Here is a 21,820-nt window from a genome sequence, read left to right as displayed (position 1 = left end):
CAAGCTAGCAGAGAGCAGATTTAGACTGGACATTAGGAAGAACTTCTTCACAGTTCGAGTGGCCAAGGTCTGGAACGGGCTCCCAAGGGAGGTGGTGCTCTCCCCTACCCTGGGGGTCTTCAAGAGGAGGTTAGACGAGTATCTAGCTGGGGTCATCTAGACCCAGCACTCTTTCCTGCTTATGCAGGGGATCGGACTTGATGATCTATTGAGGTCCCTTCCGACCCTAACATCTATGAATCTATGAATCTATGAAAGTTTAGTGTCATCGGCAAACTTGACCACTGTGATTCTGACACCAATGTCCACATTGTTTATAAAGATGTTAAAGAGAACCGATCCAAGGAAAGAGCCTTGGGGGAACAGCACTGGTCACAAAGTCATAATGATTCATTACCATCAACCACTACTCTCTGGGTCTGACCTTGGAGCCAATTTCCCAGCCATCAGACTGTGGTGTAGCCGAGGCCAAGGTTGGCCAGTTTTTCCATGAGGAGGTCATAGGATACTAGATCAAAGGCTTTTTTAAAGTCCAGATACATGATGTAAGTCTCTTCTCCCTTGCCCGGGTGATATGTCACCTGGTCATAGAAGAAGATGAGATTGATCAGGCAAGACTTCCCCACAACAAACCCATGCTGACTGTCCCTGAGGATGTTGCTCTCAGCCAGCTTATCCAGAACGGTCTCCTTGATAATTTTCTCCAGTATCTTGCCAGGGATTGAGGTCAAGTTGGTTGGCCTGTAATTCCCGTGATCTACTTTCCACCCTTTTTTGAAGATGGGTACCACATTGGCCTTCTTTCAGTCTTCAGGTGCTTCACCTGAATGCCATGAGTTTTCAAACATTTTTGCCAATGGTTGGGCTATGACACCTGCCAGTTCCTTGAGTACTCTAGGATGTAATCTGTCAGGACCAGCTGACTTAAAGGTGTCTAGCCTCTCAAGGTGATCCTTTACTAGATCAACACCAATGCTGGGTATAAATATGCCCTCACTCTGGCTGTCCCGCATCTTGCTAGGCAGGGCGAGCCCATTGGACTGATGAAAGATTGATGCAAACTACCCATTAAGCAGATTGGCCTTTTCCTTGGTGTCAGTTATCAGCTGTCCCATTTGGTTCAGCAGGGGTCCAATGTTACCTTTGATTTTTTTCCAACTCCGTACATATCTGAAAAAGGACTTTTTGTTATCCTTGATATGTGAAGCCAGATGGAGCTCGGTTGCTTCCTTGGCTTTCCTGATCCGCTCCCTGCTGGCATGGACCAGTGCTGAGTACTTCTCCTTGGTGGTACTTTCAGCCTTCCATCCTTTATCAGTCTCTCTTTTGAGGCATAGGAGGTCCTCAAGTTCCCTGCTGAGCCAAGGGGATTGCTGTGTCCTTTTGATACCCTTCCTCCAAGATGGGATGGCCATCCCTTGTGATGTCAGGATCGCTCCCTTGCGGAGCAACCACTCCTCTTGGACTACTCTCCCTGTTGAGTCGTGGCCCCTTAGGTCCTCAACAATGAGCCTCCTGAGCTTGTGAAAGTCAGCTTTCCTGAAGTCGAGGACTTCTGTATCGCTGACTGACTTGCCAGCTTTGTGATGGATAGTAAAGGTGATCAGCCCATGATCACTGTCACCCAGCTTCCCATCGATTCTTAGGTCACTGACTAGGTCATGCCCTTTGGCCAGTACCAGGTCCAGCAATGCTTTACCTCTCATCACCTTTATTCCTGTTACTCCAGTATCTTAGTAACTCTTCATGTTTTCAGTTTACCAGGACATATTGCCATTGAGCAAAGGTAAATTAGCATCTGTCACACAATTTTTATTCTCTGAAACTGAACCAAACACAACAAGATCTCTTCTGTGACAGTTAATGAATGCCACCCTGTTTGAAGAGAGAAAAGCAAGTGTCCAGCTTTTAAATAAGGAGTTTCCACAGTGAGTCTGCATAAACTTTCAGTCCAGTTAGAAGAAGACGACTTAAGTGTCAAGGTCCTGAGAAGAAAAATCTGTGTGCTTTCTAGAGCAATGGGGTCCTGAATGATCAGGAGATTTTAGGTGCTGAAATGAAGCCAGATTTTTTAAAATTAACCTCAGTGGTGTTGCATTAAGCCCTGCAGAGTACATGGTGGTCTGTGTTAACTTGCATTGAAACAAGAACCATGTGTTATAATCTGTAGGATGGAATTCACCATTAGTTGAGATCTGTATACATGTAAGCAATTAAAAAGAGTGGACTTAATTACTTAAAGATGTTTAGCAGAGTGCTGGTGTGTTTGGTTCACTCTTTCCCCTGGTAATAGTATAGGTAATCCCCTTAGAGACTGAGTCTTTCAGACCTTCAGGATAACCCTACAATAATTATTTCTAGGCATGGAAAAATTGTTTGGGACTCATTCTGAAGGCTTCTGAAGTAAACCAGACCATTTCTATTGACTGAAGAGGCTTCAGCCTTCAACAAGGTAAGTTAGGCATCTCTTAACTTCCATGTCAGTTTACTTATGCATGGTACAACACATCACTCACTGCACAGAACAACTGATTTTACTTCATGTGCTTCCATGATCCTCCCTGCCAAGTTGAAGAAGAGGCAGTGGTATTTTTTCAGGTCTTTCACAAAAAAAATTAAAAAGATTTTCTACTTAATACAGTTCACAAAGGAAAAATATTATGCTAAAAGTATCATAGCTTAGAAAGTCTTTTTTTTATTTTACCAGAACCTGCTGAACAATTGCCTTTGACTAACACAGCTTATTAAATCACAACTAGTTACATTTAGAAAAGTTAGTGCAATGGTTGCTGATATCCTTCAGTTGTGCTTCTGCTCCCATGTGCTTGGAAATATATATATATATATATATATGTATATATACCACCTTACATTTTTCATCCAGAACACTACAAATGAGCATTTTTGAGTATTTATCTGTTATTTGCCTGAAACACCTATTGCACTGGGGTTTCACTTCAGATAGAAAAAAAGCCAGGTGCTGCAGTGATAGGGATACAGAAGTGGGTGGATTAATGGATAAAGTGATACATGGATAAATAGATTGATAAAACTGGAAAAAAATAGTATTTCATTTGCTACAAAATAAATTGCAATACCGCTACCAGTGACCAGTAACTCATTCAAGAAATTAAGTCTCTGTCATCCCAGGTCTTCAACAATGAAAGAAAACCCATTCACTGCTTGCTTCTGTTTATCTGTCTGGTTTTTTGGGTTTGGTTTTGTTGGTTTGATTGATTGATTGATTGATTTTACTGGTCTATGTATGGTCCTCACTATACAGCATCACAAATTTGCTACTACATTTTAAAACACAAGCAGAGGTAATTGAATGACTGCTTACAATCAGTTGAAAATGTTGTGGAAAATATTACTAAATCTTAATTCTTTCATTTTTGAACTTCACAGAAATATTGCACAACGAATGTATTTCTTCGTCTGTCCAAAAAAGGATACCTGGTTAGATGCATGGGGTGTACAGGGGCTGGATAGACAAATAGGGCTATGTACCAGTGTCCCTGAGGTGACATTTTGGAAACTTTGCCCCTAATTCTGCTGCCATCAAAGTCAATGGAAATTTGGCCACAATTTCATTGACCAGTCGATAAAATGACTTGATTTAATCAAATGTGGCAAGAAGAAGTGTGTTTCAGTTGCATTAAGGAGTTGAGTAGTACATATTTCGAAGAATGTCCTGATTGTGAACATGGTTAAGCACTATTAAAAGTTATCTGGAAAGGTTATAAAACCAATTTCTATGGGAGTTTTTAAGTGCAGGTTAGACAAACATTTGTCTGGAGTGCTTTAGATAGGAATGTTCCTAACTTGATCAGGACCTTGGAGTATATAAGGCTCAGCAGTCACTTCCAGCCCTATCTTTGTATGATTTATTTCAAAAAGGTTTGTTCTTGTATTGGAAACATCTGGGTCTATTAACAGATAAGACTTCCATAGATTTAAGATCCTGTAAAATCTATCTGAGTAATAACCTGGCTTCCATCGCTGAAGAACTTGATTGTCACAAAAACTATTAACAATCCTGAAAATACATAAATTCTAGTGAAGTGTCATAGAATCAGAGGGAAATAGGGCTGGAAGAGATCTCAAAAGGTCATCTAATCTAACCCACTAATGAAGGCAAAACCATCCCTGACTAAACCATCCCAGTCAAATGTCTGTTTAACCTCCTTTTGAACTTTGAGGCCATCACAGTATGCGAGATCAATCTCTAAACCCCTCTTCTCTACTTCTCAGAAGGATGGATAAGGAGAATAGGACATCTGTGGCCAAGTTCATCCTGCTGGGCTTCCCAAATCTGCAGAAGTGGCACAAGGTCCTATTTGTTTTTATCCTCTTCATATACATCCTCACACTGGCAGGGAATGGCCTTATCATTGCTATTGTGAGAACTGACCAGCAGCTGCAAACTCCCATGTACTTTTTCCTGAGCAATCTCTCCTTTCTGGAGATCTGGTACACCACCACCATTGTCCCAAAGATGCTGGAGACCTTCCTGGTGGCCAGAACCACCATCTGCCTCAACTGCTGCCTGGTCCAGTCCTTCTTCCATTTCTTCCTGGGCATCACTGAGTTTCTGATCCTGACTGTCATGTCCTTTGACCGCTACGTTGCAATCTGCAAGCCGCTGCACTACACTTCCATTATGACCCATCAGAATTGCTCCCTGCTGGTCATGGGAGCGTGGACACTGGGTTTTGTGGTAATCTTTTCCCAGGCAGTACTGCTCCTACAGGTCCCATTCTGTGCCAGAAATGTCATCAACCATTTCTACTGTGACATTGGACCGATCCTGAAGCTGGCCTGTGCAGACACACGGACCATTGAATTGCTGGGTTTCCTGGGCTCCATCACCATCATCCCCAGTACCCTGCTCTTCACAGTGGTATCCTATTTCTATATCATCACTACCATTGTCCGCATCCCCTCTGCTGGTGGGCGCCGGAAGGCCTTCTCCACCTGTGCCTCCCACTTCACCGTCGTCTCCATCCTCTATGGAGCTGTTGTCTTCATGTACCTGAAGCCCACAGCTCACTCCTCCTTTAGTCTCAACAAGGTGGTGTCAGTCCTGAACACACTCCTGACTCCCTTACTGAACCCATTCATATATACTATAAGGAACAAGGAGGTGAAGGCTGCCTTGAGGAAAGCTGTGAGCAAGTAAGAGCCTATTTCAGGATGTCCACAATCCCTCAAAGGTGCAACAACTGAACTCAAATCCTGGTTTTTCCCTGAGCAAATTGTGGGCCAAGGCCAAGGCTTTGATGCAAAATAAAAGATGTATTTTTATACTGAGGTGACTATATTGGTATAAAACATTGAATGAGGGAAAAGAAAGCGGTTTCACTTTATCTCAGTTATTTTCGATAAACTCCAGGGTGGAGGGTAGCTGCCTGATAATAAAAGCTACCTGATACTTCCCTCCACTACAGCATTATATCAAGGTAGTAATTACATTTTTAAAAAAGCTATATATAAAAAACTTGCCATTTTTACAATTAAGGCAAAACCAAAGCGAAGGGCAGATTTTCAAATGCAAAGAACAGAGATAGGGGCTTATCCTCCACTGGTTTTAAAAAAGTCAGTCACTTAAGTACTGTTTCTGCTTTCAGATCCTGAGAAGAAGTCCCCATACAAGACAATGAAGTCCTCGCCATTGATTTAAATAGATATGAGTTTTCACTGCACTCAGAAGCAGTGGGGAGGAGAGTGGTTTTATAAGGCAGTGATTCAGAAGGTTTGTTTTTGATGCTATGCTACACTCCTGAGTCTGAATGGAAGGCCCTTGAATTGGGATTTCAAAATGTGGGACCTGAGGGACACTGACAGAACAGTTGACCTATTGTACTACAGCTCTACAGCTTTGAGTTTGAACGGTGACCCAAATTCATATTAAAGACTGCCCCAGAGAAGTGCAGGAGTAGGTTGGTATGAGTTTTTTTGGACTTGGGGTCAAAAGGTAGTCAGCTGTGATGCCAACCATATCATGTTTATATGTCACCGGCTGTAAAAATACCATTTTAGCCCACTCTAGGCATTGATCTGGCCCTTGATGAAACCCATATGGTTTAAAATGAGTTTTGCACCAGAGGCCTATGTTGTTTTACCTGCTTAAATGACATATGTATAAATGACATAAGAATAATGACATTTACATGTTTAAACAACATAAGAATAACCAGGGGGAAGAGCTAAACCAGGACTTCTCCAGTCAGCTTATGGAGGCGGTTAGGTCAAGGGATGTTATTGTCATGGGTAACCTAAACTACCCAGACATTTGCTGGGAGGAGCAGACAGCCAGGTCTGACCGCTTGCATAGGTTCCTGGCTGTATTACAGGACCTTCACTTTATCCAGTAAGTGCACAGCCCCATTAGGGGTAATGCCTTGCTGGACCTGGTCCTGGCCACAGGAGATGACCTGGTGAGGGTCCTTGACCACCTGGCCAATAGTGATCATCACCTGCTGGATTTCATTATCCAATGCAGGGTGTCAAGGGCTCACACCAAGGCTAAAGCCCTTGACTTCAGAAGGGCCAACTGGAGTTGGAGGAGGCACTGAGGGCCTAGAAGGTAGAGGAGATGGGAGTTCATGAGGGATGGTCGTACCTTAAGGGGCAATCCTCCAGGCCCAAAAGATAACAGTCCCTGAGAGAAGCAAGGGGGTAAGAGTGGTCAGAAACCCGCTTGGCTCAGCAAGGGCATTCAGCAATGCCTGAGGACTAAAAGTGGGGCGTACAACCAGTGGAAGGGAGGAGCTATCACCAAGGAGGAGTACTCCTCCTCGGCCCGGGAGTGTAGGAGGGCTATTAGGAAGGCCAAGGCAGAGATGGAACTTGGAGTCATTATTGACTCCAAGATGAACGCAAGCCGCCAATGCCAGACCGCAGCCAGCAAGGCCAGCCAGACCTTGTCATGCATCCAAAGCTGCATCTCAAGCCGGTCCAGAGAGGTGATACTCCCCCTTTATGAGACTTTGGTCAGGCTGCAGTTGGAGTACTGCGTCCAGTACTGGGCGCCGCACTTCAAAAGGGATGTGGCCAGCCTGGAGAGGGTTCAGAGGAGGGCCACCCGCTTGGTGAGAGGGCAGCAGGACAGGCTTTACTAGGAGAGACTGAGGGACCTGAACCTGTTCAGCCTCAGCAAGAGGAGGCTGAGGGGGGACCTCGTGGCTGCCTACAAACTCATCAGGGGAGATCAACAGCAAATAGGTACAGCCCTTTTCTCCCCAGCACCGCCTGGGCTGAAAACGAACAATGGTAATAAGCTGATGGAGAACAGGTTTAGGTTAGAGATCAGGAGGCAATATTTTACGGTTAGGGTGGCCAAAATCTGGAACCAGCTTCCCAGGGGAGTGGTTCTGGCCCCTACCTTGGACAAATTCAAGAGGAGGTTGGATGATCACCTGTCTGGGGTCCTGTGAACCCAGCATCCATTCCTGCCTGTGGCAGGGGGTCAGGCTAGATGATCTGTTCAGGTCCCTCCTGATTGTAGCTACTATGAAACTATGAAGATCATAGAAAAGTTGGGCTGGAAGGGACCTACAAGGTCATCTAGTCCAGCCCCCTGCTCAAGGCAGGATTATCCCTGACTAAACCATCCAAACTAAGTGTTTGTGTAACCTATTTTTGAATGTTTTCCAGGATGGAGTTTCCACTACTTCTCTAGGCAGCCTGTTCCAATGTTTGACCACCTTCATAGTCAGGAAGTTCCTCCTAATCTCCATCCTAAATCTGTCCCGTTTTAGCTTGAGACCATTGCTCCTAGTCCTGATCCCTATGGACACAGTGAAAAGCCCATCCCAGAGGAGGTGAAGGCATACGTGTAGCCATGTAACTTCTGTCTTTGGCACTCAAGCACTATTTCAGATCCCATTCCACCCTGCTGAAAAATAGGTGCGACCTGATGTTTAGGCATGTCATGTGGAATGGGATTCTGCCCAAGGTGTTCTTCAAAGCCTGTAACTGCAACATTTTTTCCACTGGTTTGTGTCTGTGAAACATGCACATGTGGAAGATAATTAAGATTTCACAAATCTGACACACTGTCTATTGGCAGATACACTGATTAGTGGCACAGATGAGGCCAGGCCCTTGACTGGTGTACACCAGCAAATTCCCCAGGAAACTTGGTGAAGTGGTAATGCGTAAGACTAATAATGAGCCAGATTTATTAGGATCAGAGGTTGCAGGAGTGAAAATACAATTTTTTTTGCCAGGGGAAATTATTAAATAAATAGAGGACTACAGCAGATATTTATGATCTAAAATACATAAATATGAAAGAATATAAAAATGTTGCACTGATGTTGTCTTCTTAAGGGAAAGAAAAATAAAATAATACTTCTCTGTGTGTGCCGCTCATCACTGGTGGTTGCACTATTTATGTACTTGCACTCTGCAAGCCATTCCAGTTTTAGAGCTAACATGTTGCTGCCCATTTTCACCACCATCCTGATTCCAGGTTTCTGCTCTTTCAGCTATGCCATCAGAAGCAAGGCATTCAAAGGGGCAGCGAGCAAAATGTTGAACAGAAAAACCCTGCCTCAAAACTCCATATTTTAGAGTCTTCAAAACCAGAGGCTTAAATCAAGGTCATCTGGGGCTTTAAAAGGATAAACTTTATACGTACACAGGCTTACTGTCCCTGTTACCCCAACATATTAGTATAAGTAATCCAGCCATACTGGTCTCAAGTCCCCGGCTATATGGTTGCAGTTCCTCACCCTTACTCAACTCATTTTTGGCTAACTGACCAGGTCATATTGGTCCAAGTGATCCAGCTATACTAGTCCCAGTTATGGAAGCTGCATCTTTGCATCCCACACCCTTGGCACTGGTCAAGTGGCTCTTGAGCCCATCAGAGCTCAGCAGCATCAGGGGGAAAACAATCTTCAGCTCACAAAACCTGCACATAAAGCTGAAGCAACTATACCCAGCCTTGAACTTATAGCCTTCAGGTCCTGAGCACTAGACCTGTGTGAATAGGGAACTATTTGATTCAGATTCAGCTGATTTGGAGGCCAGTAATTCAATTTGGAGATTTGGATTGCTGTTCCAAACCTATTTGGCCAAATCGGCTTTGGAAGATTTGCCACTGATTTGGAGAGATTCAGAGATTTGGGCAAAGAGTATAATGGGGAATCAATGAAATATCTATAACTTGGTCATTTTTTTTTCCTAATTCAGATGAAACTTGAAGGGACGATAGACCCTTCTGAGAAAATGAAGCTTTCCAAGGTTCAAGGAGATAGATGCAGGGGTTTCTGGGAAACTGCACCTCAAAGTCTTGAAAGCAAAACGCATGTCAAGTCACAGTGAGATGAAAACTGCACAGATGGTGGCTTCTGCCGAGGGCATGAAGCCTACCAAGTTTCAAGGAGATAGGTGCAGGGGTTTCTGGGAAACTGCACCTCAAGGTGCCGACAAGCAAAATTCATGACATGGGTGACACTGTGTGTGTGTGTGTGTTAAGCCATAGCAAGGTGAAAACTGCAGGGATGGTGGCCCCTGCTGAGGCCATGAAGCCTGCCAAGTTACAAGGAGATAGATGCAGCAGATTCTGGCTTCTGGGGCCCTGCACCTCCGGCTGCTGACAGGCAAAACGTTTCACAGCCGGCCCTATGAACTTCACTTCTTCAGCCTCCTTGCCTTGGTACATAAACTCACGGACTCAATAAAGAATTGGACACACTGTGACCTGCCGGACATCTGACTTCCCGTGTACCTCTGCACTTGTCTCGAGAATCATACCAGGGATTGAGGTCAAGCTGATTGGCTTGTAATTCCCTGGATCTATTTTCCATCCTTTCTTGAAGATGGGTACCACATTGCCCTTCTACCAGTCTTCAGGCATGTCACCTGAGGACCACTATTTTTTTAATAATTTTGCCAATGGTTGGGCTATGACACCTGCCAGCTCCTTGTGTACCCTAGGATGTAATCTGCCAGGACCAGCTGACTTGAAGGTGTCTAGCCTCTCAAGATGATCCTTTACTAGATCAACACCAATGCTGGGTATATATATGCCCTCACCCTGGCCGTCCCGTGTCTTGCTAGGCAGGGCGATCCCATTGGACTGATGAAAGACTGATGCAAAATACCCATTAAGCAGATTGGCCTTTTCCTGGGTGTCAGTTATCAGCTGTCCCATTTGGTTCAGCAGGGGTCCAATGTACCCTTGATTTTTTTTCCAACTCCATACATATCTGAAAAAGGACTTTTTGTTATCCTTGATATGTGAAGCCAGATGGAGCTCTGTTGCAGCCTTGGCTTTCCTGATCCACTCCCTGCAGGTATAGACCAGTGCTGAGTACTTCTCCTTGGTGGTACTTTCAGCCTTCCATCTTTTATCAGTCTCTCTTTTGAGGCATGGCATGGCGTGGCTTTTTTTTTCTTTTTTTTTTTTGCATGCCGTCCTAAGCCCTGCATCTTGGCATCCCATGGCTCTGGCTCTGGTCACAGGGCTTGGGTAAAATTCCTGATCCCAAATGCAGCTATTGGGCTAACCCTGAAAAGAGGGGCAAAACCCTCTAACCAGGAACCTCTATGTTTTAGTCCCAACAGGAATATTGACAGTCACAGTCCTCATGTTTTGCTGCAGCCAATATCAAGAGCTTCTGAGAAAGGCTAAAGAAAAAAAAAATAACTGCCAACACCTATAACAACAAGAGGGATAAAAAACCCTTCCTAGCTCTATGTGGCATCCAGCAAAATGCAAAAGAAAGAGCAACTGGCTTAAGGAGAGGCAGATGCTGAGGTTTGTGACTGCCCATACTCCTTTGGCACTGCACCCTGCTGCCTCGGTCCAGTGCCCAAAGAACCTCCATCGCCCACATAGACAAACAGTACTGTTAAGGAAGAAGGGCCCCCATTCCCAGAGGTGTGGAGTTGGCAACCCCCAGCTCCCATCTTGCAGATTTGGTATCCCAGGTCCAGGTCATCACATGTTTTGAAAGTCTGTTTGCTGCAAGTATTTATCAGTTCCCTGTTTGCCCAACATCCAGCTGCCCTGAAAACCTTAATGCCCTTCTCCCTGTGTCAGCTGTGGAAGGTAGGAGAGGGCTTCTGTATTACAGATGGGGGCCTAAGGCACAGAAAAATTAAAAGTCTCCTTTTCAAAGAGGAGTTTAGGAACCTTTAGAAACATACAGACCCGCCCCCCTCCCCCTGAGATTGGTAGTAGTCCTTTAAAGGGAAGGCAGTTTAAGGTCTGGGATTAGATGAGACCGCTTGCCACCTTTGTGAATGTTCAGACATCTCAGTGCCTTTCAAATTTAGCCCCAAATAAATGAATCAATCTGTCATGGAGCTCTCCAGTGCAGACAGCCAAATCTAAGTCTCCAGTGTAATGCACTCCTGCCATAAACACTGGGGTGTCCTCCTGTAGGGGCCCATCTTCAGCCATGCCTACTGTTTACATAGCTTCAACACTGTTCTCCGTGCACATTGCACACACCTACAAAAGTCAGCCTTCCTGCCTTCCAGGAACCAGAGCTGACTATGGATGTAAGATACGTGAAAAATGAGAGCTTCTTGATGCTCCACATCTGATGGATAGTACCATGGGCCAAGAAGGGGTTTCCCAGCTCATCATATCCAGCCTCCTACTATCACTGGCTGGCATATCACACAATGCCTTGAAAATAAACACACTGTGTTCTTCCTTACAACTAGGTTTCTTGCCCCCACCACCTTTATTGGAAGCCTAATCCAGATACCCAGTGCTCTCATGGTTAGAAGTCCTTCTAGAATGGGCTGGATTGATCCCAAAAGTCTTTCTTTTGTTGTTCTTAATGGTTTACTTTTTTACTCTCTCTCTCTCCTTGTACTCTATCCCTTGGAAAACTGTTCTCTGCCCGCTTCAGAGCGTCTTTCAAGACATCTCTGACTTTCTTATTCCTCAGAGTATATATGAATGGGTTCAGCAAAGGTGTCACCACGGTGTGCAGAAAAGCCACCACTTTGTAGAACCACGATGCATGACTCTTTTCTGGTAGTATGTACATGAATATAGAGCAGCCATAGAAGATGGAAGCCACTGTGATGTGGGATACACAGGTAGAAAATGCCTTCTGGCGGCCTGTGGCTGATGGGATGTGCAGAATAGTGGTGATGATATAGACATAAGACACTGTTGTTAAGAGCAAAGAGCCCAGAACAACAATAGAAGAAGATACAAAGCTCAGCATTTCCAGGAGGATTGTGTCAGTACAGGCCAGCTTCAAGACTGGAATGATATCACAGAAGAAATGGTTAATGACATTGGGGCCACAGAAAGGTAACTGGAAGAACACAATTGCTGGGTAGAGGACAGAAAGGAATGCCCCAATCCATGTCCCTAGGGCTAGCTGGAAGGTAAACCAACCATCCATGACGACAGAATACCGCAGAGGGTTGCAGATGGCCACATACCGATCAAAGGACATCACTGCCACCAGGATATAATCTGAGGTCCCCAGGAAGAAATAGAAATAGGTCTGCATCAAACATCCAAAGAAAGAAATAGTTCTGGTGTCCAACAGGATGTTTAGCATCATCTTTGGGATGATGACAGTAGTGAACCATATGCCTGAGAAGGACAAGTTACACAGGAACCAGTACATTGGCATGTGCAGGCGATAATCATTCCACACCAGAGCAATGATTAAGATGTTCCCCATTAATGTCAGCATGTAGGTCAGGAACAAGGTGAGGAAGACGAGGACTTTAATCTCACAGATGCCGGAGAATCCCAGTAGGATGAATTCCTTCACCATGGTTTGGTTTTCAGATCTCATGGCTTCCTTTGCAACATGCCTGAATGAACACAAGAGAGACATCATGCAAAAAGACTCTCTTTCATGTAGGTGGATATAGGTCCCTAACTGTGTTCCTATTCCATCCTGCCTAAGTCCTAAAAAAAGACATTACCTCACCTGCTTTTTTTAAATTTGCCATCACCTTAGCCTGAACCTGAAGTTGCAAAAGCAATAATGAGGACACATGCAGACCTTGCACTACCTGGTTTTTCAGAGACTTGAACAAGGTGAAATAGAATTACACTTAAGTGCTGAATAGGTAAAGTGATCTCCCGTAATTGTGAACTAAATTAAGATTAACTCTGCAGCAGTGAAAAGGACAATTCTCCTGTATGCTTTGTGATATAACTCCCCTGAAGTGACAGGGTCCAGTCCAGCTAGTCCAATCTGGTATAGCTCCACAAAACTTGGGTTGCAGCTCATCACACCCATGAGTAGCTTCAGAAAAGGTTGATCCTCTTCTCAATCAGGAAGAAAGGAGGAGTGATTCCACTAGATTAAACCAAAAGGATGTTCTGCTCATTTATCCTTGGATATTACTAGCAACTCCTCTGAGTTTCATGCATGTACAAATGAGGGGAGATTCTGGCAAGGAAAGTGCTCACTTGATTTACTTTTCTTCCAAGCCTGATAATTTGGGCGAGCTGGACTAAAAGAAGACATGCACCCTCATCCATTATCAGAATCACTGAGTAATAGGGTTGAGGTACGGAGTGCTATCTAATCCAGCCCCATGGATTAGATATGTGCATATTATCTGACACAGGAGGTGTATGGTCCCACTAGGGGGAATGCCATACTGGATCTGGTATTGGCAACGGGAGATGACATGATAGGGGACCTCCAAATCGGTAGCTATCTGGGAGACAGTGATCACCTTATGATAGAATTCAACATAAGACGGCGAGTGGGTAAGGTAACTAGTAGGGTGAAAGTGCTAGACTTTAGGAAAGCTGATCTCATTGCACTCAGGCGATTAGTCAAGGAAGCACTGCAGAGTAGGAGTTTTGATGGGATGGGTGCCCAAGAAGGGTGGCTGTGCCTAAAGGAAACGATCCTTTGGGCACAAAGCAAGACGATCCCCGAGCGAGGCAAAAGAGGGAAAGGGGCCAGGAGGCTTCCATGGCTGACCAGAGAAATCCAGGGCAGCCTAAGGGCCAAAAGGGGAGCACATAAAAAGTGGAAAAAGGGTGAGATCACTAAAGATGAATATACCTCCTCTGCTCGTGCTTGTAGGGAGGCAGTTAGGCGGGCCAAAGCTACCATGGAGCTGAGGATGGCAACCCAAGTAAAGGACAACAAGAAATTGTTTTTTAGATATATTGGGAGTAAAAAGAAGGCCCAGGGAGGAATAGGACCCCTGCTAAATGGGCAGCAGCAATTGGTGACAGATAGAGGGGACAAGGCTGAACTCCTCAACGAGTTCTTTGCCTCAGTGTTCCTAAGCGAGGGGCACGACAAGTCTCTCACTGGGGTTGTAGAGAGGCAGCAGCAAGGTGCCAGACTACCATGCGTAGATCCTGAGGTGGTGCAGAGTCATTTGGAAGAACTGGATGCCTTTAAGTCGGCAGGCCCGGATGGGCTCCATCCGAGGGTGCTGAAGGCACTGGCCGACGTCATTGCAGAGCCACTGGCGGGAATATTCGAATGCTCATGGCGCACGGGCCAAGTCCCGGAGGACTGGAAAAGGGCTAACGTGGTCCCCATTTTCAAAAAGGGGAGGAAGGAGGACCTGGGCAACTATAGGCCAGTCAGTCTCACCTCCATCCTTGGTAAAGTATTTGAAAAAATTATCAAGGCTCACATTTGTGAGAGCCCGGCAGGGCAAATTATGCTGAGGGGAAACCAGCATGGGTTTGTGGCGGGCAGATCGTGCCTGACCAACCTAGTCTTTTTCTATGACCAGGTTACGAAACGCCTGGACACAGGAGGAGGGGTGGATGTCGTATACCTGGACTTCAGGAAGGCCTTCGATACGGTATCCCACCCCATACTGGTGAACAAATTAAGAGGCTGTGATGTGGATGACTGCACAGTTCGGTGGGTGGCGAATTGGCTAGAGGGTCGCACCCAAAGAGTCGTGGTAGATGGGTCGGTCTCGACCTGGAAGGGTGTGGGTAGTGGGGTCCCGCAGGGTTCGGTCCTTGGACCGATACTCTTTAATGTCTTCATCAGCGACTTGGACGTGGGAGTGAAATGTACTCTGTCCAAGTTTGCAGATGACACAAAGCTATGGGGAGAAGTGGACACGCCGGAGGGCAGGGAACAGCTGCAGGCAGACCTGGATAGGCTGGGCAAGTGGGCAGAAAACAACAGGATGCAGTTCAACAAGGAGAAATGCAAAGTGCTGCACCTAGGGAGGAAAAATGTCCAGCACACCTACAGCCTAGGGAATGACCTGCTGGGTGGCACGGAGGTGGAAAGGGATCTTGGAGTCCTAGTGGACTCCAAGTTGAACATGAGCCGGCAGTGTGACGAAGCCATCAGAAAAGCCAATGGCACTTTATCGTGCATCAGCAGATGCATGACAAATAGGTCCAGGGAGGTGATACTTCCCCTCTAACGGGCACTGGTCAGACCGCAGTTGGAGTACTGCGTGCAATTCTGGGCGCCGCACTTCAAGAAGGATGCGGATAACCTGGAGAGGGTACAGCGAAGGGCAACTCGTATGGTCAAGGGCCTGCAGACCAAGCCCTACGAGGAGAGACTAGAGAAACTGGACCTTTTCAGCCTCCGCAAGAGAAGGTTGAGAGGCGACCTTGTGGCTGCCTATAAATTCATCACGGGGGCACAGAAGGGAATTGGTGAGGATTTATTCACCAAGGCGCCCCCGGGGGTTACAAGAAACAATGGCCACAAGCTAGCAGAGAGCAGATTTAGACTGGACATTAGGAAGAACTTCTTCACAGTTCGAGTGGCCAAGGTCTGGAACGGGCTCCCAAGGGAGGTGGTGCTCTCCCCTACCCTGGGGGTCTTCAAGAGGAGGTTAGACGAGTATCTAGCTGGGGTCATTTAGACCCAGCACTCTTTCCTGCTTATGCAGGGGGTCGGATTTGATGATCTATTGAGGTCCCTTCCGACCCTAACATCTATGAATCTATGAATCTATCTAGATTAGCATAGTATCTAACCTAGATATTATATGTGCCTATTACCTAGATTAGCATATTATCTAATCCAGCCCCATGGATTAGATATGTGCCATTATCAGAATCACGGAGTAATAGGGTTGAGGTATGGAGTGCTATCTAATCCAGCCCCATGGATTAGATATGTGCATATTATCTAGATTAGCATATTATCTAACCTAGATATTATATGTGCCTATTACCTAGATTAGCATATTATCTAATCCAGCCCCATGGATTAGATATGTACCATTATCAGAATCACGGAGTAATAGGGTTGAGGTATGGAGTGCTATCTAATCCAGCCCCATGGATTAGATATGTGCATATTATCTAGATTAGCATATTATCTAACCTAGATATTATATGTGCCTATTACCTAGATTAGCATATTATCTAATCCAGCCCCATGGATTAGATATGTACCATTATCAGAATCACGGAGTAATAGGGTTGAGGTATGGAGTGCTATCTAATCCAGCCCCATGGATTAGCTATGTGCATATTATCTAGATTAGCATATTATCTAACCTAGATATTATATGTGCCTATTACCTAAATTAGCATATTATCTAATCCAGCCCCATGGATTAGATATGTACCATTATCAGAATCACTGAGTAATAGGGTTGAGGTATGGAGTGCTATCTGATCCAGCCCCATGGATTAAATATGTGCATATCATATTCGCTGTTGCTAGACTGTGTCAGACAGAAAACCTCCAGTGAAGGAGATTACAAAACTTCCCTGGGAAGCTTCTTCTATTTTCCTCCTGCTCTTACAGTTTGGTAGTTTGCTTGTTCTGTTTTTATTTTATTTTAATTTTCCCCCTTGAGTATGACTCTAAACTGCTTTCCTGAAGGTTAAGCCCGTTGCCTTGTCCTCTGTCCTCTATGACAAAGGAGAACAATCTCTCATCACATTTTTAGGGCAGCCTCTCAAAGGCCTCCCTTTCAACTCCCCTTTTTTTCATTCCCTTTCTTAGGTTTTTCAACCACTTATACAGAATCTTCACTATATCAGATATTATCACTGCTCTGTAGACAGCCAGCTAAGTGGTGCAATGATCCAGGTGTTAGGGACATATACTGGGAATCAGGACACTTGCATTCCCTTTCCAGCATTGCTAGTGACCATGAGACCAACTCTTCTGGGTTTTCTAAGAAGCCTGAAGACATTAGGTTCCAGTCTTTATTGAAATTCCTTGGCATTGGTATCTTTATTCCCTGAAATGTATTTGAAAACCTGGTCTTAATCTTTCTCTGCCTTTTTTTCTCCAACTGTACAAAAACAGTGATCTTTGCCTCCCCCTGAAAGGTGCTTTAGTTTCCGTTGGTGATGATCAGAATTCACCATTATTACCAGTTTAATTCTGTCCCCCAACAAGCAAATTTATCATGTTTAACACCCTGCAAAACATCAGATCTCTATGGAAGCAATTGTTACATTTTTTTTAAGTTATCCTGCCTCTCACTTTACCCTTTCCTAATTTATACTCCTTAGTATATTGGCACATAATGAAAAATATGATCTATTTATGTTTAGAAAACAAGTAGCCGTAATGCGTTTCAAAAGCATTTAATGGGTCAAAAGTTCCAAGGGAGCTTCAGTGCTTGAGTCATGTATATATACTTGAAAAATATAGGCTATGTCTTTAAAGGGTTTTTTAGTATTTTCCTGCTTTGAACACAAGAAACTCAAGAGAAAATATAACCATGCCCCATGTCTCTCTCTCTCTCTCTACCTTAATTTTAATGTGCACTGCAAATCATATTCCAGATCTTCTGCTGACACAGCTATTTCCTGACTAGTCTGCCTACACTGACCTCTGGAGTACTTACAATTTAATATAAATTGTTAAAACACCCCTAGATCTGTTGCAAATGTGATGCCATCCAATAATATTAATACATTAATATCATACTTACATAAACAGAAGTTTTCAGCCTGCATTCCCAGGACTGTGTTGCAGAACAGCTAGATTGTGGCTGCAGTCGAGCACCATAAAATAAAATGCATCAACAATATTAGTATTAACATTAATATACTGTCAGAAAGTGAGTAATGACACTCCTGGTTTAACACCTTTTGCAGAGCAGTGAACTGCTCTCCCCCTCATTGTACTAGACAAAGAACAAACCTAATAGTGCTTCCCCAAGAGATTATTCCCAAATGTTGAAGGATTTTTAATATTATTATTATACAGAGAATAAACTCAGTTGACTAGGGAAGTAGCTGGCTTGGTGAGATTTAATAACCCAGCAATCAGGTTAAGGAAAAGCTGTTCCTCTGGATAACCTTCATGCTGTATGGGACATCCTCAGAGATAATATTCATTTAAGGGACTACGTTTTAAACGAGAGGAGGGAAATCCAGAGATTTAGTAGAAAATCACAGAATCATTGGGAAATAGAGCATTCATTGCTCTTTAGCACTTCGGACTGATGCATGCATGTTTATATTGTTGCTTGTTAAATATTTCTGGCACCAGGTGGAGTTTGCATGAACTCAGACAGAGGTGCCAAACATCACTAAGGAATTTCAGTTCTTAATTGGCTGTATTTCCCAGGTGGGACACCAGCACCTTACCCTGGCTACATGTTGGGGCAACTCCTTAGAAATCAAGAGTTACATTTGTGCAAAAGGCTGAGTAGATGATGAGTCTACTTTGATAGACTAGCCTGGACCAGAGAAGACCCTCCTCCTTCATTTAATCAGTGGGACAAATTCCAAAAGTGATATGGGCAGGTGCTTTTATATTTCCTCCAAAACACCTGGACTAGATTGCAATAGAGACAAAATACTGGACTAGCTAGATGCAGGTCTAGCATGTTAATGCCTTAGCATCCTTTTGCAACCAGTTGCCAGCATAAAAGATGTCAGTCTTTAAATATGTGCATGTGAAGTGCAAAGTATACAAAGTTCGATTGGCTTATGCCTGGAGTCATGTTTTAGGGTAGAGTGGAGTGTGTATAGCCACCTTTGGATGAGAGGACGACATTAGTGGGAGATGTCAAATGTGAGGTGAAGGGTGGAAGGAGTACTTTGCCACAAATGGGTTAATGGGGGGCCCCGATTTGAGAGAAAGGAGCCATAGAGAAGAACAAACAGAAAATCCAGTATTTATGTGACAGAGAAAAGCTTTCAGGTGCGGGTCCCACAACCCCTGTTATAGCTGTTCCACTTGTCTACACACTGGAATAGAATTCTGGCCCAAATCTCAGTATTTTGCACCAAAATATGCATATACCAGTTTGGTTGTGATCATGGCCACAACTTACATCTCCAAAAACCTGAAACATTTCACTTTGATGATCATCTTCTGACTTCAGCATAGCACAGCATAATGTAATGTGATATAATGCAACCAGGGATAAAAGCCTAGGCACAATATTGTGATAATTAATCAGAGAAATGTACATGAAATGGAAGTATTCCCAATCTGAATTCACTGAGCTGCAGTTTATGACAAAAATGGATTCAGCTGAAAAAAACTTTGCAAGCGGTTGGAGTCCTGCTCCCCTGACTAGGGGTGACATCCTTACCTTTCAATCCCATCTCCCTTGCCACCAGAAAATATATATCAGGGAAGAGTTTGGCTCGTGATATATTAGCTAATAGAGGTTTTGAATGGATGATATGACTTTGCTTACACTATAGGTAAAAGGCTATCTCAGGGGCTTCCAACTTTAGGGTGCAACCCAAATCAGGGTTGCAGGGGGTTCACCCCTCACTCCACCCCTCCTGCCTCTGGGGCTCTTCCGGCGCACAGTCTGCATGGCTTTCGCTGCTGCTGACCACCATGATCTCGGCCTGGCCTGGGCTCTACTGGCAGCACTGGGCATGAGTGACTCGGTGGTGGGGTCTTGACCTGGATTTAGGGTCACAGCCAGCAAAAAAAGGTTAGGACCCCCTGATCTATCCTTTCCTTATTACTTAATTTCAGTTTAGGTCACCTAAAGGGCATGTTTGGCACTTATATGCCCTGAAATATTTGGTTCTTGTCCATGCGAACAACTGGCCCTAAATATCTTCTACCTCCCAGAAGACCAGTTTCAAATGGTGATCCAAAGAGGGGACAAGGGAATTGCTGAGCTTTGCAGTAGTGGTTGGATTAGCATTTTGGAAATCAAGAAAAAACCCCACTGTGTGAGGGAGGCCTGGGTGACTGAGTGCTCTGATCACATCGCGTTTGGTGTGAAAAGAAAAGATGGGAAGTCCCGTCCCACCTCCTCACTCTATTCCAGGGAACACATGGCTAGTTTCTGTGGCTGTGTAGTCTTTTTTTGTCATCCATGCATGAAGAGAAATACAACGTCACTCTGAGTAACTGGGAAAGGCGAATCCTAGAGATGGAATTGGCTTTGTCAGACAAGTTGAAGGTGGTTCTGTAGGGTGAAGCCTCAGAGGAGTGCTAGAGAATTTATCTTCATGTTATCACTGGGAAATAATAAATTATCATCATTTCTAGTGCCCAGATGGGAAACAGAGACTTAAGAGCTACTGACTGACCTTCCCAAGGGCCCTAGAGAAAGCTTAAGGCTGAGTGAAGTTAGATGCAACCTCTAGAGTCCCAGCCTACTTCCATCCCGTCTCAGCCATCTAAAAGAGTGGCCTGCAGGGAGCAATTCTGCACTACATCAAAAAAGAATAGGGCAGAAGGTAAATGGCCTTTAATACTCAAAGTGGCATTGCTCATTTCCTTCACAATTTATTTAACACTCCTCTGATCAGCTCTTTAGTGGGTGAGGGGCAAGGCCATTGAGGTCATGTCTGTTTACACTTTTAATGTGGATTTGAAATTTTTTTTTAAATTTTGTGGCTTGGGCAAAAGCAACCAAATCAGTTCTGAATTCTACATATTGAGCAGAGCTCAATCATTCGGGTCTATGTGCTGCTACTACTGACAAGTATTCTCCCTCCCAGAGTCTTCTTCCCTGGGCTTCAGATACTGCCACATCCATGGCAGGTATCCTACATGCAAGTGCCAAGCCCGAAGGCCTTGGAGTTTAGATGCTACCTAGTGTTGCTTGGCCCCAGCCAAAAGGCCATAGGAGCAAGCTAGAGGGAAAGCCCAAGAGCTATCCCTTGTTACTATAAATTATGTGGCCAAGATCCTCCCATTGGGAGGCCTTAGCAGACTTGTGCAGGGGTGCCTGCCCACAGTGCAATGGGCAGGTCTCTACCCTCAGCTACACCAAATCATTCAAGGCCAGGAAGACGGGTATCTCACCTGCTTGGTCAGTAGAACAACACAGGCCAAAACCATCACCATGGTATCTGCCCGGCCAGGTAAGTGATGTGGACTAGAATCACTAGCTTGTTCATGATGTGCAGGCTGTGGAAGAAATGCAGACACACTAATGAACCCTCAGTCCCAGGAGCTTTGCACTGTCAGCGTATGACGGTGAGCTGTAAACCAGAAATTAATGGCCACATCATCATAAAAGTGGCTGTGCCATTCTCAGGAACTGAGATCTCTAATGGACTATTGTGATGAGGATACCCTCAGCTCCCCTTTTATACTTGCTCCTAATGAACAGTTAAGGGCAGAGTTCAGGTTTTCCAAGTAAGAGTGTCCTAGAAGGGGCATGCTTGTTTCAATTATGTATAGATATGTACTGGCAGGACTCGGAGAGGAAATGCAGCATCACTGCCCACAGAAGGCAGAATGCATCCAATATTGCTAGCTGAAACCTCTTGACCTGGGTCTAGTATACCTCTTCTGGAACAAAGTCCTTTAGTAATCCTATGTCATTTGGAGCCCAGACTTTGCAGCTGTTACACTGGACTCGACTTAAGTGGTGGAAGTCACAGAATGGGAGATCGACAAAGAGCTGCCAGAGGCAGGTATTAAGAGACAGAACCATCCCCATG

The 21,820-nt window shown here is 44.7% G+C and overlaps 2 protein-coding genes across 2 annotated transcripts; one reads left to right on the top strand and one right to left on the bottom strand.

Moving 5' to 3' along the window:
• Nucleotides 1–4,258: 4,258 nt before the first annotated feature.
• On the top strand, nucleotides 4,259–5,319 carry LOC102565565 (olfactory receptor 6X1). Its single transcript, XM_006277695.3, has one exon. The coding sequence runs from the start codon at nucleotides 4,259–4,261 to the stop codon at nucleotides 5,180–5,182; it is 924 nt and encodes a 307-aa protein (XP_006277757.1). The 3' UTR covers nucleotides 5,183–5,319.
• A 6,488-nt stretch (nucleotides 5,320–11,807) lies between these two features.
• On the bottom strand, nucleotides 11,808–12,794 carry LOC102565328 (olfactory receptor 6M1). Its single transcript, XM_006277694.3, has one exon. It carries the CDS (start codon nucleotides 12,792–12,794, stop codon nucleotides 11,808–11,810), a length of 987 nt encoding a protein of 328 aa, XP_006277756.1.
• Nucleotides 12,795–21,820: the final 9,026 nt, after the last annotated feature.

Source organism: Alligator mississippiensis, chromosome 7, assembly GCF_030867095.1.
Source record: "Alligator mississippiensis isolate rAllMis1 chromosome 7, rAllMis1, whole genome shotgun sequence".
In the NCBI taxonomy this organism is placed as follows: domain Eukaryota; kingdom Metazoa; phylum Chordata; order Crocodylia; family Alligatoridae; genus Alligator; species Alligator mississippiensis.
Note: the sequence above shows the minus strand (reverse complement) of the source record. Positions and strands in the feature narration are given on the sequence as shown.

Bases quoted from the DNA above. Each gene is read 5' to 3' on its own strand.
- LOC102565565 (XM_006277695.3), top strand. From the start codon at position 4,259: ATGGATAAGGAGAATAGGACATCTGTGGCCAAGTTCATCCTGCTGGGC.
- LOC102565328 (XM_006277694.3), bottom strand. From the start codon at position 12,794: ATGAGATCTGAAAACCAAACCATGGTGAAGGAATTCATCCTACTGGGA.